Source organism: Naegleria fowleri, assembly GCF_008403515.1.
Source record: "Naegleria fowleri strain ATCC 30894 chromosome Unknown tig66, whole genome shotgun sequence".
Classification (NCBI taxonomy): Eukaryota; Heterolobosea; class Eutetramitea; order Acrasida; family Naegleriidae; genus Naegleria; species Naegleria fowleri.
Genome location: NW_025407998.1, coordinates 231,208 through 243,416, shown reverse-complemented (window position 1 = coordinate 243,416; position 12,209 = coordinate 231,208). Strand labels below are relative to the sequence as shown.

The 12,209-nt window shown below is 38.5% G+C and overlaps 6 protein-coding genes across 6 annotated transcripts; 3 read left to right on the top strand and 3 right to left on the bottom strand.

Annotated features, from left to right (window-relative positions):
• Positions 1-152: 152 nt before the first annotated feature.
• FDP41_008923 (uncharacterized protein) lies at positions 153-1,865 on the top strand (the record flags this gene model as incomplete). The annotated part of the gene is made up of 1 exon (XM_044712827.1): positions 153-1,865. One exon carries the CDS (start codon positions 153-155, stop codon positions 1,863-1,865), a length of 1,713 nt encoding a protein of 570 aa, XP_044557388.1.
• A 60-nt stretch (positions 1,866-1,925) lies between these two features.
• Positions 1,926-3,485, bottom strand: FDP41_008922 (uncharacterized protein; the record flags this gene model as incomplete). The annotated part of the gene is made up of 1 exon (XM_044712826.1): positions 1,926-3,485. One exon carries the CDS (start codon positions 3,483-3,485, stop codon positions 1,926-1,928), a length of 1,560 nt encoding a protein of 519 aa, XP_044557387.1.
• A 971-nt stretch (positions 3,486-4,456) lies between these two features.
• Positions 4,457-6,979, top strand: FDP41_008921 (uncharacterized protein; the record flags this gene model as incomplete). The annotated part of the gene is made up of 1 exon (XM_044712825.1): positions 4,457-6,979. The coding sequence occupies one exon, from the start codon at positions 4,457-4,459 to the stop codon at positions 6,977-6,979; it is 2,523 nt and encodes an 840-aa protein (XP_044557386.1).
• Positions 6,980-7,128: 149 nt separating this feature from the next.
• FDP41_008920 (uncharacterized protein) lies at positions 7,129-8,493 on the top strand (the record flags this gene model as incomplete). The annotated part of the gene is made up of 1 exon (XM_044712824.1): positions 7,129-8,493. The coding sequence occupies one exon, from the start codon at positions 7,129-7,131 to the stop codon at positions 8,491-8,493; it is 1,365 nt and encodes a 454-aa protein (XP_044557385.1).
• A 155-nt stretch (positions 8,494-8,648) lies between these two features.
• Positions 8,649-10,541, bottom strand: FDP41_008919 (uncharacterized protein; the record flags this gene model as incomplete). The annotated part of the gene is made up of 1 exon (XM_044712822.1): positions 8,649-10,541. One exon carries the CDS (start codon positions 10,539-10,541, stop codon positions 8,649-8,651), a length of 1,893 nt encoding a protein of 630 aa, XP_044557384.1.
• Positions 10,542-11,015: 474 nt separating this feature from the next.
• Positions 11,016-12,167, bottom strand: FDP41_008918 (uncharacterized protein; the record flags this gene model as incomplete). The annotated part of the gene is made up of 1 exon (XM_044712821.1): positions 11,016-12,167. The coding sequence occupies one exon, from the start codon at positions 12,165-12,167 to the stop codon at positions 11,016-11,018; it is 1,152 nt and encodes a 383-aa protein (XP_044557383.1).
• Positions 12,168-12,209: the final 42 nt, after the last annotated feature.

Sequence of the window (12,209 nt, the reverse complement as noted above, 5' to 3'; positions counted from 1 at the left end):
AGCTTGACCATTGTTCAGCTTCAATATGCTTGCAAAATGAATAATAAAAAACTGATCCATTGTAATTGAAAAGAGGTCAAGATGACGAGCTTAATACATCTTCAATCGATTGCATACAGATCATCGATTATTTAAAAAAATTATTAAAAAAAATGTCCACGTTATTTTCATTGCTTCCACCTCCTAAACATTCCAAATTGTTACTGTTGGAAAAAGAAGAACACAATGGTGCGGAGGAAGAAATTTCCACCATGATGAAGAAATCAACACTGAATCATCATTCGAAATCAAATCATACAAAAATTCCGAAATATGGAGAACGAGAACATTCGGATTGGATACCGTCCGTTGAAGCAGATTTTGATGATGGAGGAGCCTATCCGGAAATTCATGTTTCTCAATTTCCATTAAACATGGGACGTAAATCAGAGTATCGAAATGCGTCTGGAAATGTCCTTTCCGTGCAAGTTGACGCGAATGGCAATGTTAATTTTGATAAGATTGTTACTCAAGGAATGAGAAAGGGTGCTCTAGCGTTCACCAAATTCTCGGACATGATCGAAGCAGATGTCGATGATGATGAATTGGCAAAGCCATCATCCGATCAATCCGCAACCAATGTATTAGAAACAAAAAAAGCTATCGAGCAAAAATTGAATATTAAAATAAGCTCGGCCCATATCGGAGAAGGCATTAACCGATCTGTTGCTGCTGCTAGTGAGAACAAAATAGAAAAGAGACAATTCTTTAGATATAAACCAAGAGGAGGTACTGATGCGGATATCAAATTCATCCAAATTGAAGAAGCGCCCACTGATCCTGTGGAGCCTGCCAAATTTCACATCAAAAAGATGCCTAATGGACCTCCGTCACCTCCTCCTACAGTCATGCATTCAGAACCAAAAAAGTTGACAAAGGCTGATCAAGCAAATTGGGATATTCCTCCATGTGTGTCGAATTACACAAATCGAAAGGGTATTATCATACCGCTGGATAAAAGAATTCTAGCAGATGGAAGAAACCTACAACAGATTACAATTAACCCACAATTTGCTGATTTTACAGCCTCTCTTAATTTGGCAGAACATAATGCAAGACTAGAAATCAAAGAAAGAGCTGAAATGCAACGAAAAATCGCAGAAATGGAACAAGAAAGAGAGTTGCAACAAACTAGAGAATTAGCAAATCGTGCCAAACAATTGCACAAGGACTTAAAGTCCAAAGAGGAACGAGCTAGGTCACGAACCGTTGATCGAAGAGCAACCTCATCAGAAGGAAGAGAAGTTTCCGAGAGAGTGAACTTTAATCAACCTCAAAAAACTACCTATAGCAGTAGTGAAGTTCAAATCGATAGCAGACTACTCAATCAGTCATCGTCTGCCATGATAGAGACTTCAAAATTCGATGACGAGGACTACAACGTGTATGATACAGCTTTATTTGGGGAAACTAATGCCGGAAAGTTATACAATCCTAACAAGGAGAGAATACGAATGTTCCAAGAGTTGGACGAGCGTGTAAATATGAAAGATAAGTTTGAAACTGACGAGGAACAATCATCTAGAAATGTGTCAAGAAGACAGCCAGGTCCTGTTGTTTTCCAAAAAGAAGTGTCAACAGCCAGCAGCAGTAGTGGTGGTGCAGGCAGTAAGGAAGCAACATCTAGTAGTGAGCCGCCTTCTAATGAAGATGATGATCCATTCGGATTCTCCAAGTTCTTAACGGATACAAAGAAGCGAAAAACTTTCGATCATATAGGTCAGAAAGGGTTCATGTCTGCAACTGCTGGAAGTGGCTCTGTCAACCCAGAAGACTATCGTGGCAGCAAAAAGAAAAAGATGGAGTTCACCAAAAGCAAAGAGTAGAGATGGGGCACAGGAGCATACATGCCAACTAGGTATCGACTTCAAATTTGTTTTGGATTGCTATTTCAAATTGAATGTACGTATTGTTGCCTCTGACTTGTTCTTTTTCAAAGTTCTTGAATTAAATTTTCTTAAAACATCCATAACAATTGCATTCACATCATCCACATTCTTTCTAGATCCTTTTGTGTTGATATATTCCTTGACCAAATTGTGTACATTGAGCAACATTTTCTGGTCTCCATACATATCCACATATTTACCGTACAAGAGCTCGTCATTCTTTGTATCTACTGCAGAATATTCTTTATACTCTTCGTTTTGAGAGCCAAAGGCAAAAGAATCAAGTTTGACATAATCTCTCAATGCTTCAATTTGCCTTTGAGTTTCAACTGCGTTCGAAATCTTTTCCACAAACGAAGAGTTTGTTCGTTTTGGTTCCTGATTTTGCTTAGCATTGGTTGGGCTCGTTTTTTCTGTTGAGTTAAATGTGACAGTGGTTGAAAAACTTGTGGAAGGGCATGCCGAATTTGATGGCATGCTTGGTGCTTGACAAATGAGTGAAGATGATACCATGCCCATTGGACTCATACTTCTGGAAGAATATCCTCCTGGAACCGGCGTTGCAGATCGATGTGCATCCATTTGTTGAGGCGGTTGCCCTTGGTTTGAAAACGAAGATCGTCGTGTTAAATCTGGTTCCTCATCCATCGATGGAGCTTGGAAGGTACTTCTCTTTCTGGCCGAGCACAAACTTGGTTTCCTGAAGGGAGACGAGTCAAGGTCAGGTGAAACAAGCAATGAGGGATGAATATTCATGGGTGGAGGACTCTGAACCAAAGAGCTAGGTCCAATGATCAATGATTTTTCGCTTCCTTCATTGCACGTCTGATTAGAAGATAGTAAAGAAGAAGTGGAAGTGGTAGACCTTAATGGACTCCGACAATACTGACGATCATGTGGTTCATCATTAGCCAATGAAGGATTTGAATTTCGATACTGACTCGAGTGATTCCTCAATTGTATAATTCCAAGAGTGGAGTGCATTCTGTTAAACTTGGGATGTTTATGTGTTTGAGAGAGAGCACCTGTATTCGTGGAGTTCACATACGAAGGAGATGAATTAATTGTTAAAATGGAATTTCCATTCACACTGATGCTGGCCGTGCTAGCGAAAGAACTAGTTGTTTCAGAGAGAGGAGAAGTCGATGAGGAGCTGTTGTTACTACTGTTTGAAGAGGCAACAGCAGCTTTTGGTGAAGATAGGGACGGCAGACGGGTTGTGGAGGGTCGCCGAGATGTCTCTGTAAACATGGTGGAGTCATTGACTTCTTTATGTCGTACGATACTGCTTCTTCGAACTATCAAATGGCTACTGCCCTTATGAGTCGGAGAGGATGTTGCTGTGTTGTTATTATTAAGCATGAGTGATGTGGAGTTCATATTCGATGAAGGGGATAAAAGAGAGCTATGGGGGTGGTTCATATAATTCCTTTGGTTGTTGTTATTCGGTGGGGAGGAGGAGGATCGATGATGATAGTGATATTGGAGAGTACTTCTCTGAGGTCTCACCGAGCTCTGATGGTAAGGCGATGATGCAGCCGCATTGGTGGAATTCATCTTGTAATATTCCTGTATCGAATCGATGGATGAAGAGAGAGGAATATAACCTTGATTCCACCAACTTTAAATTGGTTGGACGACGTGAGTGTGTCTTGTCCTTTTGGGCTTGTTGTTTTTTTGAGATGACCCAATGAACAACGAGGGCTCTCTCTGAGAAAAATCTCGGCCGACGTCGGCGATACAAATGATGTTGATTCGTAGTTTATGGAAGGTGTGTGTGTTCGTCGTGTGTGTTCTGAGCAACCACAACAAGGAACAAAACGATTAAGGACTTTTTTTTTGGATGTTTCCTCTTGAGGAACCATCTTGATTTATACCTGATCATGTTCGAAAAAGGAAAAGCTAATTCTGGAGAAATGACCGGCGGAAAGAATTCCAACACCGTCCAAGTCTTCCTTAGAATTGAGAGAAATCAAACTCTGCTACAAAAATGCTCAAGTGGTTGAAAATGGGCTGATACTCAACATCATCGTAATGAACAGGAGTTTTCTTTCACACAATTTTTGAGGATGCGCTGAAGCGGACGTGTTCTTTCTCTTTGGTGGCATTTTTAAAAAGATTTTAATGCAAACCAAAAGTTGAACTTGAAAAACGCTTTCCATCTTTGAGACCTCGGAGTCAAGTGGAATGTCGCGAGTTGGTTTTTTGGTGTATGATGACAAAACTAGCGCATAGAAATGAACTGGTTTCGGGTTGGTTCTCCTTCTACTTATTCTCGTCGTTTCATCATTTCTTTATTTGCACATTTGTGACTTCATTGCTTTTCTTTGGAGGGTCATCTGCAGAAATCAGAACGTGTGTACCAATGGATTATGAGACCTGACTTCTACTTATGAAAAACCAACATGATTTTGTTTTTTGTTACAAGGTCTTAATAAAACAAGATTAATTTCAGTTACTTTTGGAATTTGTCAGCCACACTCAAGCCCGCCAAAATTTAACGTTATAATTTAACACACTTAAAAAAAATGAATCAATCCATACTCTCCCAACAACACGAACCAGTTTCATCAGCAACAACAACAACGGTCGAAGACTTTGTCATTCACGAAGACACTCCCATTGTGTATGGACCCACAGACGACATTTTCAACAACAACAGCCATCACTCCACCATTGTCGACAATTCAGTTTCTCAAACCTTCTTCTATCCACCTTCGCCAAAACCTTTCAACCATGAAAAGCAACCACAACAACAACCATCATTCATCACTCCTCACGAAACCTCCACCCAACATGCAAAGAAGAGAAAACTAAGTTCCATGATGATGGCTGTTGCACCCACCTCCTCTTCTTTCGATGGATCGGATCAAGAGAATATTCTCAATCATTGTAGCATGACTCACTCAAAGACACGATTAAGTATTTCCTCCAACAATATCAACAACAACAACAACAACTACAATAATACCAACAACAACAATAACTCGGGCTTTGCAGGTCATCGTCGATTAAGCCTTGCTTCAAGAAAGAGTCTCTCACGAAGGGCTTCCATTTCCTCCAACCTCTCTGTACAAAGTAATCCTTCATCCTCTTCTTCTTTGAGTGGAGTCCACTCAGTGCCTAAAAAGAAGTCTTTTGCTTCTTCGTCAAAACCTCCTCTTCCAAGCACCACTACCACCACAACGACCAATCATCATGCCTCGAAAAAGAATCTTCTCATGAACTCTTCTATTGTAAGCACAACAACATCACCCACAGAAGAACAACAAGTACTCAACACTTCTGCTCATTCTTCACAATCTTCTCACTCTTCTTCAGAGGCTGAGAAAATTGCTCAACAACAACTTGTGCTCTTTCAAGAACAAATGTTCTTTATGGAACAAGGAATTCTGGAACGAGATCGTATTCTTGGAGAGTTGCAACAAGAAAATCAATATCTAAGAGAAGCCATTAATCAAATGAACAATGCAACTCAAGATGTATTAAAACAAAAAGCCATGTTAGAAAAGGAAAAGAAAAAGAATCCTTTTCTTCTCGAAAATACAGAGCTCAAGAAGAAACATGCAAAACTCGAAGAAAAAATCAAAAAACTCACTGCAGAAAAGTCAGATCTTTCTAAATCTTATCAAATCTTGGATAAGGAGGTAAAGGAATTGAAAAAGAAGAGTATAAAGTTTGATGCTCATCAAGAGAAGATTATGAATCAAAACAAACTTCTGAAAGACATTGAGAAACTTTCCTCTGACTTGGAGGATGCCAAAAAGATGTTAGACACAGAACAGCAGACAGCAAACAAGTACAGAGAACTCTATGAACAGCTCACAAGAGAAGTCGAAGAAAAGAAGACACATCTTTCTGCATTCATTGTTGAGTATCAAACAGCAACGAATCATGTCAAAATGCTGGAAGCTACTGTGGAACAGCTTGACGCTCAAAACAAGCAATTAATTTCTGAAATTGACCACAAACAGGCTGACATTAATCAATTAAGTGAAGAGATGTCGAAGGTACAAGAAATTTCCTCAATTTACAAGTCACAACTCGAAGAAAAGACAATACTCATTGAGAATTTGACACGTGATATTAATCATGTAACTAACAAGCTGGAGAATACTTTCCAGCAATTCGAAGAAGCGCAGAAAAGAGTCAAGGATTTAACGGAGGAACTTGAGGAAGCACAAGACCAACTTCAATCAGCCATTCGAGACAATCAAGAAAAGCAAACCCAAATTAACATTTACGAGGAGGAAATTAAACGGCTCAAGAACAAGGAAGATGAACTCTCTGCTTTACAAACAGTCTTGATGAGTGAGAAACAACAAAACTCAGATCTCAAGGAGTCGAATCAAAAGCTCAATTCTCTTGTTGACACTTACAAACTCAAGAATGACCAATTAGAATCCACAGCTCAACAACTCAGACATGAAATTCAAGAGTTAAACTTGTCCATAGAACAATTAATCTCCAAACCAGCTCCACAAACCAATACCTATGCTCTCGACGAGAAGATTTCATCCCTCGAAACAGAAATTGATCTTTTAAAGAGTAAGCTCGAGAAGAGTGAAACCAAGAATAAGAAACACGAATCCACCATTGAACATCTCACCAAGCAAAATGAATTCCTTAAAAGCAGTGTTGACGATTTGAAGTTGTTAAAAGACAAGATTGAACAATTAGAGTCATCCAACTTGCTTCTAAAGAGAGCCAATGAAAATTATCATTCCATGATTTATGAACAAAAGAGGCCATCTAATGTGCAACAACATGCAGCCATCACTCAGGAACAATTAAATGCACTTTTAGAAACTATTGAAGAAAGCAAGACAAAGATTGAACAATTAACAGAAGAGAATTTACAATGTAAGAGTGAATTGCTGAGATTTGAACAGGACTTTGCAGAAATGGAGAAACATTTGAGAGAGTTGGAAGATGAGAAACATGAACTCATTAAGAATACGTATAATAAGGACGTTCTGAAATTGGAAAAGGAGAATCTCGATTTGAGGAGATACAAGAATCTCTATCTTCAACAACAACAACAACATTAAACCTAGGTACCATTCATTTGCAATATTTTCATAACAAACACTGCAGTGTTGTTCTTGTTGTAAATACTTCAACAGGTTGAATTTATTTTCATAAATTCCTCTCTGTGGAATGAACACAACTTGTTGATTGAATTTGATTCGAAAAAAAAATGTTTCGAAATTCATTGAGTGCGTTGTCAAAGGCCAAAGCCTTCGGGTCGTGTGCATCTTCATCATCATCAGTATCATCACTGGCATCAAAATTTCATCTTGTTGTATTGCAATCCTTCATCGGAGAAACACGTAGAAATTTCTCATCGGATACTATTTCAAAATCTTCTTCATCCGGATCATCCATAGCCTCGTTCATAAAGGACAGTAAACTGAACGCTGATCAAAAACAACAGCTCAATGCTCTTCTTAAATCATCAGAACTAGGAGGAAAAGTCTTAAAGTATAAATTAAATGAATTGAATATTAATTATTCAAATTTGGAAATGGGAAGTAGGAATCACATTGTTGCTGGAGTTGATGCAAATGGCAATGTTCTTGGATTTGATCATGTTACTTTAGATACATTGTGGGTGAAGAAATCATCGGAGACCTCCACACTCACAGATCCATCAACCTTGGAACAAATTCCTCTTGTGAAGAGAAACTTTACAGTGAGCGCTGGACGGGATAAAGACATCGAGAGCGCATTGGTACAGGAGAGTACAAAAGATACAGATATTGTGTTTGCGAGAGGTGACTCAAATTATGGAATTATTCTTTCTTTTGTGGAGGAAGGTGATTCAAACACTGCTGCCATTAATCAACAAATGGGAATGGAGCACATTGGTAGTCTTGGTTCTGTTTTGGCCCACTCTTTAAATGTTGAATATGACAAGAGAGTTGTTGCTGTCATTGAAGGTCATACTTCCCTGCAACAAGAGGTTGTTGGAATTTTACAAGAAGAATACGAACAATATCAAGTGTTGGATGGCTCTTTCTGTAATTTCAAAGAAGCAAAAACCGTGTATCAAAGACCTGAACCTGGAAATTACTTTGTGATTTATAAGGAAGGTGAAATTGTGGCAGGAGCAAAATTTGTAGCACCTCAAGATTTGAATATTTTGAATTGTGGTGATGTGACTCTTGATCGTGTCATGGCATTTTCTCAAGTATTTGGTTTTAAGCGAACTCATTATTCAAAAGAAAGTTTTAGAAGTCTTAAATTCGATCATTTATATGCCAAGCCAGGTCATGAGGATGATTTATGGACATTAATGAGAGTTGTAGCCTCTCGTTTCAGTCCTAACCTTCACTGGATTCAAATTGTTGGAGACGAGCGTGACTCTAATTGGCTTAGATATTTAGGAGCAAACTCAGACAAGAAGCAGCAACCTTCAAGCAAATTCTTGGGAAGTTTTGGATTTTATAGTCCAAAAGGCATTGAAGTTCACGCAAAAACATACGGCATAGATTCAGCCATTGCAGACAAGATTAAGAATGGTCCCCTTATGTTTCCATCAGATGTGGCCTTTTTGAAATAATGATTAAACCCGTATCATGAAAGCAACAATTTCAGCAAATTCTATCAGAATGCAACATCCTTGTACTGACTTGACCCCGGTGCATTGTGAATGGTAAGGCCAATTTTACAATTTTACAGAGAAATCGAAAAGGATCAGAAGATATTATATTCAGTTTACTCTTCTTCCTCGCCGAAAAAGAGTCTCTCTAAGCCTTCGATTCTTTTCTTATTGAATTTTTCAAGAATTTGATGCTGAGAGGAGATCCATTCAAGATCCTCGTATTCCTGCTCATTCTCATCGTCGCCACTCATCTCTTGCGATACGTCTGAATAAGTCGAAGAAGATGAACACCATTCTTCAAAGTCTTCATTAAGGATGATATCATTCGAATTTCTCCAACTACTTTCATCCCTCAAATTATCTCCTTCGATCATCATGTTAATTTCAAGTGTTGGAGGGGTTGAACGATTCTTCTTGTGCATATGATCAAGTCGAAGCTTTTTCAATACTTTTGAAATTTCCTCGTTTTGCAAAAGCATGACTTTTTTCTCAACCAAATCTTCTTTCAGAGAATCATCTCCTGCATTGGTGTTTGTCACTGCTGCTTCTTTCTTTAGAGCCAATGGGAAGAGTAGATCCAATGTGTTCATGAACACAATGAGTCCTTCTTTTTCATTGCAAATTCGATCATTCTTACAATAATCACGACGAGTTCCAAGATAGTTGGAATGCTCGAAAGATCCTAGCGGAAATGCCCTTTCTAACACAAGAATTAACAAAGATCTGGCATTTGGAACTCGAAGCATGGCCAGTACTTGACTTTGTACATGTTTGTGTGGCAATCCATAGTTTTCCTTTTTTTGGTAAATTGCCAACCACTCCAAGAATTTGGCCAATAACAAGAATCTTCTAAAAACAATCAATTCCATTGCAAAATCATGTGCATTCATCTCACACAAAAACACAGAATCCCTTTCCAAACATTTCAACATTAAACCATGTTGAAAATTTTGCTTTGCCCACTCAAAGAATGGCCAGGAAAATTCATGAAACAATTCTTGTTTCGTATGATTCAAGACAGCTTTTTTCCATGAGACTGAAGTGATTGAAAGTAAACGTGGCAGTTGTTTCCTTCTTTCTTTTGCATTCATCCACAGGAGAAAATCAATCAATTCAATCGTCTGGCCTGTCCATATGGACAATAACGTGCAATAATCTCTCACGATGCGGCTTCTCCCTTGTTTAAAGCTCCATAGGTGAGAAAGAACATCCACAATGGAATCCTCAAACATCAAGACATGTTCAAAGTTGTAGGTTGAGGACTCGAGAAGGTCCATCGAGTCATAGAGAGACAGCCACTCCTCGCATGAGAGTTCCATGTTCGGGACTTGGGACGCATGCCTTAAAAAAAATAAAACCACTTGTGGTCGGTAGGGAGAGCGTGTTTGAGTTTGATGGTTTGGTTGTTGTTGTTGTTGATCGAGTAGGTGAGTTTTCAAGTCGGGGATCAAAGGTTGAATGGAAGGATGGGTGAATAGGTTACGGAAGAGCTCGGGAGAAAGTTGTTCAATGCTTGTCATGTATTGGAAGACTTGGGAGAGATCTTGCCATGAGAGTGGTGAAGGTGGTTGTTCGGTGAGTGATGATAGATCATGTGGATGATTCTGAGGATGGAGGTTTGAACCAATAGACAAGGGTGAGTGAGTAAGGAGATGTAAGGTTGAAAACACAATTCTCGGGTTGTTCCTCCTCAAGCCGAAAGACATGATTTGTAATAAATCATTCTTGAATAGAATAGGAGCAGCATGTGGTAATTTCTTCGTTCTCTCCTCATATCCGGACATCATCATGATGGGAGGCGAATGCATTCTTCCGGCCGTTTCTAAAATTGATATCAAACACGATTCATTATGATCTTGTGTTGTGCACAAACGAAGTGCCAGCGCTGATTCACAGTACGGAGCCAAGACCTTGTATTGCACAATGATCTTGCAAAGGAATGATCCCGATTTCATGCATTGATACAAATCAGAAGGAGGGAGAAATTTCAGTGCTTCGTAACACATATCGGGTTGGAAAGTAAGTGCAACAAGAACGTGATGATGATCATTCTTAACAGAATTGAAGTATGGAAAGAGGTGAAACCAACAAGAAATGAAACAATCCGATAAACAATGAAAAGAGCGGATGATTTGAGAGAGAAGGAATTTGAGACTTGTTTGCAGATGAAAGGTCATGTTTAAAACGGCATGAATGAATGAGCATGCGAAAGTTCTGAACGTTGTGGCGGTGGTGGTGGTGCTGAAGGTTGTGTTTTGAGACATTTTCTGTACAATCACTATAGTGACATGAAATTGTTTCAGAGAGAGTCCCTCGATTGTGATCATATTCCTAATCGAGTGACACGAAAAATCTTAGTCTCGCTTAGCGTTCATTTATTTTCTTATTGAAGTGTCAAGAACGACATTGAGGGATGCACTGTAATAAACCCCTAATGGTATGACATAACCAGCCTCATTCATCACAGCTTTCATCTGTGTTTATCGCAGAGAAGTATTGAGCATTGAGAGACTTGGCCTCAGTAATTCTTGAATTTCTCTTCGTGAGGATTTTTGAAAAGGTTTCATTTGTGAATGATCGACCATGTTTTTGTCTGCTCCTACTTGGACAAGATATTTGCATACATTCACCAGGTTTTTTGAGGATGCAATATGAAGACAAGTGTATCCATCTCTGTCTTGTATATTCACATCAACCTTTAAATCGTTGACAATGTATTGTAAGCATTCCATACTGTTTCTCGAGGTAGCAATATGTGCAATGTTTTGATGATAGCTAGGTTCTCTCACTAACAAGTGAGAAATCTTGTCAGTGGTTTGAGGATTTTCTTCTTCTTGCGGTGAAGGTACATGTTCACACATGAATTTCAGAATGTTTACCCTGTTGTGAAAAGCAAGGGAATGAATCAAGTGAAATCCTCTAATTTTTGTTTTGAATAGATTTGGAAGTGATGGATTGGAGATTTTTCTCACCTTTTCATACAAGGCCAGTAATTCCTTTGCCATCACACCATTATCGGAAGGAGTCCAGATGAGATCATGAACCAAACTGTTGAAAAATTGGTGATTGGCCTCTTGCTCTCTCACAACATCAGAATACATGTACGTAGAGACCAACACTAAAGGTCTTTCATAATCATTTCGAATACACCCAATTAAATACTTTTTAATTCCCCACCGCATTAAAAAGCTCATCTTTTTCAATTCTTGAATAATATCAATTTCAACAAACTCTTCCTCTTGGTTTGTTTGTTCATCATTATTGCAATTCAAACTCATTAATATTTTCCCATTGTATCCATTTGGACCTATCTCATCAATCACTCTTTTTAATTTTCTCTTTGAACTCATATTATTCCTAACCAATTGAATATGAAATGTTTCATCATGCAAAATGATTCTTGCAAATTCTTTACATGTAAAAATCACACTTCCGAATAAATGTTCAGGAGGAACAAATTCAAGAATATATTCATACAAATCAAAAGAAAGTTCTATTCGTGGAATTTGCATTTCCTTTTCTTCTCTGTACACCATTTCATTCTCATTCTTCTTGAAATAATTATTCATTACTTCCTGAATATATGGACCATCATCATGATTCATCAATTTTTTCGCTTCGGGATCCATCATTGTCGGAATTCAAAGCCTCCTATTGATCTTGTTGTTCAACAA